A 4,596-nucleotide genomic window follows, 5' to 3' on the forward strand; every position below is an offset into this window, starting at 1 on the left:
CAGTCCTTTCGCTTACATACTGTGCTTTCACGCATGGACTGAGAGTCGCAACATTAGGAGGCAGTTGTCGGGGACAGGGGTAGAAATAAGGGGGGGGGAAACAACCTGCCACGATCGACAGCCATATTTCAAGGAAAGTGCGGAATGGAATGCCGGGAGTTATTTAGATTCTTTATAGAATGTTTACTGGAATGTTTTGGGGTAGGAATATAATAAAAAAAATCAATTTTCTGTACGGTATATCTACTTCCCAGAGATGGACAGGCGTCCTAGCATGCAGACTATTGGTTTTTTTTGTGGGGGGGTGAGAAGTCATTTTTTTTAATTAAAATATATATATAGATGTGCACAAGAGAGGCAGATTCCTGCATGAGGGCCGAACACCTTTCCTCCTGGCCAGGTGTCTTCAAGACTCAATCTAAGGCTACTGGGAAGGTGGCCACTGGCATAGAAGCGGTGTTGTTTTAAAGGCATTAGGCTGCACTTATAATACTGTTTAGATGCGGAACCGTCTGCGCGGGTTCAGCATCCTCAGAAGACGCCGTGAACACACGGAATTATACAGCACTCTACAATGAATGGTTTGAAGACCTGTAGACCGTTAAAGTCTGTGTCGGAGAGAAGAACTGCAGTCTCTATGAAAATGTATAAAGGGAAGAGTGATCTTAAATAGAGATGTGCGTGTTTGGCCGTTACGTTACCTAGTGGCTTAGATTCCTTGTATCTCGGCACTAGATGTGCTCAGGCCCCACCGATCCAAGCTCGGGATGCTTAATAACTACGTTGAGCATTAAACAGCTTTAAAAAGCACCCACAATGGCTTTGTCTACCCCTGTCTCAAGGAGTCGGGAAGTGTGGACACCCCTATTTCCGACTTACGCCCCTCTGTCCTCCATTCTGAGCCCCATACATGAATTCAAAACCTTGGACGTTAGATGCTACCTCTGGACCACGTCACTGATCTCCTTGACCGAGGACAGAAGCTTGCTAAAGTCCTGAGCAGTGGCCGGCCCTCCAACTGTGGAGGCGGCCGTGGGGCAGATTTGTAGGTCCCTCAGACTATTCTCTAGCTTGCTGATAGCCTCTCGGAAAGCAAATTTGTTCCTCATTTGTTGAATGGAGTCTACGTAGCTGGTGCAGAAAGCATGGAGATTCTTTGCCGCCTCCAGCACAGTACTGTGGCTGGCCATCTGCTCGGAGTTGCGGCTGATGGCCGCCCGGAGGCATTCTGTACTGTCTAGTACAGTCTCTTTTGTGACTGTACCGCTGAGCAGCTTCTCGGGCGGCTGGCGAGTCTTGCGTAAAGAAACCCTTGTGGAGATAAGAGGAACGAAGGCCGTACTGGAAGATGAAGTCGTTTGTTGCGGCTGATCTCCACCCCCTCCGACGGATGACAGCACTCCAGACGTCTTCCCTATCGGCTGGGGCTTGGCGCTGGATAGAAGGATGGTCTTCTTCGCGCTGTCTCCCGCAGTCGGGCTTGTTCGCAGTTGATCATCGCCCTGACTTGATGTTTTGGGCTTCGGCTCACTCGGGCTGGTGTCATGGTTATGGCTTTGGGTGGGCAGCTTTGATTTTCCCGCAGTCAACGTGGTGGTAGATGCCGTTGAGCCGCTAGAGGTAAGCGGTAGAGGTGGAGTTGGTTTGACCTTCAGTATTTTCATTTTGTCTTTTGTGGTCGTTTCCGATGACGGTTTGAGTCTCCTGAGACGAAGGTCTGCTTCTGCCTTACCGGCACATGAGGTCTGCTTGGTAGAAAGTCCGGGGTCTGATGTAACAGACCCCAGTTTTACAGTCGCCGTGTCCTCCTTTTGCAGAGCAGGCGCAGAGGCAGGGCCAGCTGGTTTTCTACGTGGAAGTTTGGGTGTTACGCTGGGTGGACTGGACCCAGGGCTGGGATCTGTCTCCTTAAACACATCGTCAGTTGACTCCTCGTTCTTTTTGGGTAGGCGAGGTGGAGGTGTGACAGCCCCCCGGGAAGACAAAGAGGTAAAGTCTGTTTTGCTTTCGTTGCATCGTTTCCGAGGCAGCGCTGGCTTTTCTGCCTTAGACGTGTCCAGAGTACACCGTGAAGACGGCATTTCCCTGGGTAGCGTTACAGATCTCCACTCCGTGTCCTTCGACCCATGAGGCATGCACGAAGCAGAACAGGACCTCAGAAAACGTTTGCTTGTGTTGCTTGTTCCTTCCTCTTCGCCGGGTGGTGCCTGCTTCCCTGCCACCGTGCTAGATTTCTTCCAGTGAGGAGACAAGAAACCAGCACTTCCTTGCATCGATCCGTTGGTGATCGCCGCTCCGTTGCTTGGGAATTTAAACGATTCAAGTATATCTCCTCCGTTGCTGGCTTCTCGACCCTCACCATCCATGCCCCTTCTTTCAATTTCACGGAAGGAGCTGCTGCGTTTGGGTGGGGTGGGAGCCGTCTTCTTCTTCCTCTTGATCAGTGTGCTGAAAAGGTTGGCCTTCTTGTGGTTGGGCAGCAGGCGCTCCTCCTCTGGAAGGACGCTCTCGCCTGTGACCCTCTCCTTGCGGGCTATCAGCGGGGACACGGCTGGCTCGGGTTCCAGGATTTCTGCGAAAGACAGTTGGGGAGGGGAAATGTTCAGAAACGTCGGAAAAGGCCACCTGCCTTCATCACTAGGACATTTAAGGAAGATGGACAACCATGATATGGAACGTCGGAGAAGGTTACCAGATCTAGAACACTAATGGCAAACCAGGAACGATTCAACAAGCCACAAGCAATCACAATACGTACCAGACTCCGCGGCCCCTCTGCAGTGCGTTGCATCAGCGTTTTCTTCCTTGCTCTCCGTCGCTCTCCTCGACGCCCTTGTCTTTGTTGGCAGTTCCGGGGCTTGAAGCGGGCTGCTCACAATCACTGGGAGACCTCTCTTTCCAAGCTCTTTTTCTACCTCTGTATTGGAGAGGCAAACGTTCACATTACAAATTAATATAGCCACAGAGCGGCGGGGGGTCTCAAATCGAGTCAATTAATTTAAATACCACATTAAAGCCGCTCCAGCTGGAAACCCAACGAGGGAACTAGTAAGAACTCTACGGATACAAGACAAGTTCCAGAACTCCCTTCATATCTACTCGTCGTGTGACTATGTATTTGTTTAAATGTGTTTTTGTTTCCAGCAGTCAAGTATTCTCACAAACACAACACAAAATAATGCAAAAAAAGGTGGAAAAAAGACTGTGGAACGGACGTACAATTTACGAGAATCTATTATATTAAACTTGTCTGAAGAGTGATGATGTCAGAATGAGATGCCCGTGGACTCCAGCAGGGTCCAACGCTTATCAAAAACTAGGCATGGCTAATTCATTGGACAGACTTGAGTAAAGTGATCGGTGATCAAAGTCTTCTATAATCGTATTTCCTTAGAAGTCTTTGAACTATTGTGAACGTCAAGTCTACGGAACAAGCCTTCTTCTTATTTTCCGTAAGCTAGCCCCACTCTGCAGAGATATCATCAACGTATCTTTCGTATGCATGGCTGTCTCCTCAATTAGAGCAAAACGGGGCAGTCGCTTGCACGCACACCTGGCTCTTTTTGACAAATGGGGCTAGATGAGCGCTTTTTAGCATTTTCTCAAGGTTACCGGGACGCTCGGTCCCTGTTGCTGAGTGATGTACCCCTGGGGAGGGGGGGGGCGAAACGGCCAAACATGGCTACCGTATAAATCCTCCATATTTATTTCTACCTCTTCCGCTAGCCAAACGCTTACCTTGCTTGTTAAGCACGAGGCAAACATCACAAGCACTTTTTATTTTGGTTCAGCGTAAGTTCTTTAATTTCTCTTATCTCGTAAACTTTCCTGGTAACATTTATCCGCTATCGCTTCCGTGACGCAATGAATCATCTCATTATCAACAGGTTTCCTCTCCCCCTCGAGGCGCAGAGAAGAACTCCGCGGAAATATGTTTCTCGTCCGAGCTCTGCCTTCTCTGAAGCATCCCTCATTTTTATTCCTGTTCTTATTAAGATGACAGCATGCGTTACCAGCCTCTCATCTAATTGTCTCCACTCCATAAACGTCCTTCTGGAGATACGGTCTGCAGACGTGGACGTCGTACTTTGTAGGCTCCGTTGCCGTCCTACCCGGCGCTATCAATTCTGCTCTCTTTCGGCTTATAAAGCCTCTACCTCTGTGGCCTAGTAGACGGATGCTCCCCCCCCCCACTGCTTTGTTACATTATTTGCCTCCCAATAAATCTCTCTAAATAATAGCTCCTTTTCCTCGGTTGTAGTCTTCAACGCAGCGTCATTAATCGTCGATTTTCCCCGGAGATCCGTACGCACGGAATGCATTATTTATCCGAAATAAATTGTAAACTTCACTGTCTTCTTCATTGCTCTGATTTTTCTAAACCATTAAATGAGCCGTAAAAGCTAAATATAATGTCTGTTAAGCGGGACGCTTTATATTTAGGAACGCTGAGTCAGCCGTTTCTTTTTTTTCTTTTATAATAAGCCTTTCTAGACAATTTTCGCTTGTATTAGCTCTGATATAGGAAGAGAATGCTTCGTACGTCAGCCGTCACGTAGGGTGGGCTTTATGCTCATTGCGTTTCCATAACGGTTT

General features: G+C 48.5%; 1 protein-coding gene across 2 annotated transcripts in view; it reads right to left on the reverse strand.

Annotated features, from left to right (window-relative positions):
* Positions 1 to 295: 295 nt before the first annotated feature.
* The window catches only part of ABL1 (ABL proto-oncogene 1, non-receptor tyrosine kinase), a 72,045-nt gene continuing 67,744 nt past the window's right edge, over positions 296 to 4,596 (reverse strand). For both annotated transcript variants that reach the window (XM_053472816.1, XM_053472815.1), the window contains exons 10-11: positions 2,759 to 2,917; positions 296 to 2,572 (exon numbers count right to left, since the gene is read on the reverse strand). In XM_053472816.1, the coding sequence (XP_053328791.1) occupies positions 939 to 2,572; positions 2,759 to 2,917 (1,793 nt within the window). In that variant the 3' untranslated portion in view covers positions 296 to 938. The remainder of the gene's footprint in view (positions 2,573 to 2,758; positions 2,918 to 4,596) is intronic.

This window comes from Spea bombifrons, chromosome 8 (genome assembly GCF_027358695.1).
Source record: "Spea bombifrons isolate aSpeBom1 chromosome 8, aSpeBom1.2.pri, whole genome shotgun sequence".
Taxonomy (NCBI): domain Eukaryota; kingdom Metazoa; phylum Chordata; class Amphibia; order Anura; family Pelobatidae; genus Spea; species Spea bombifrons.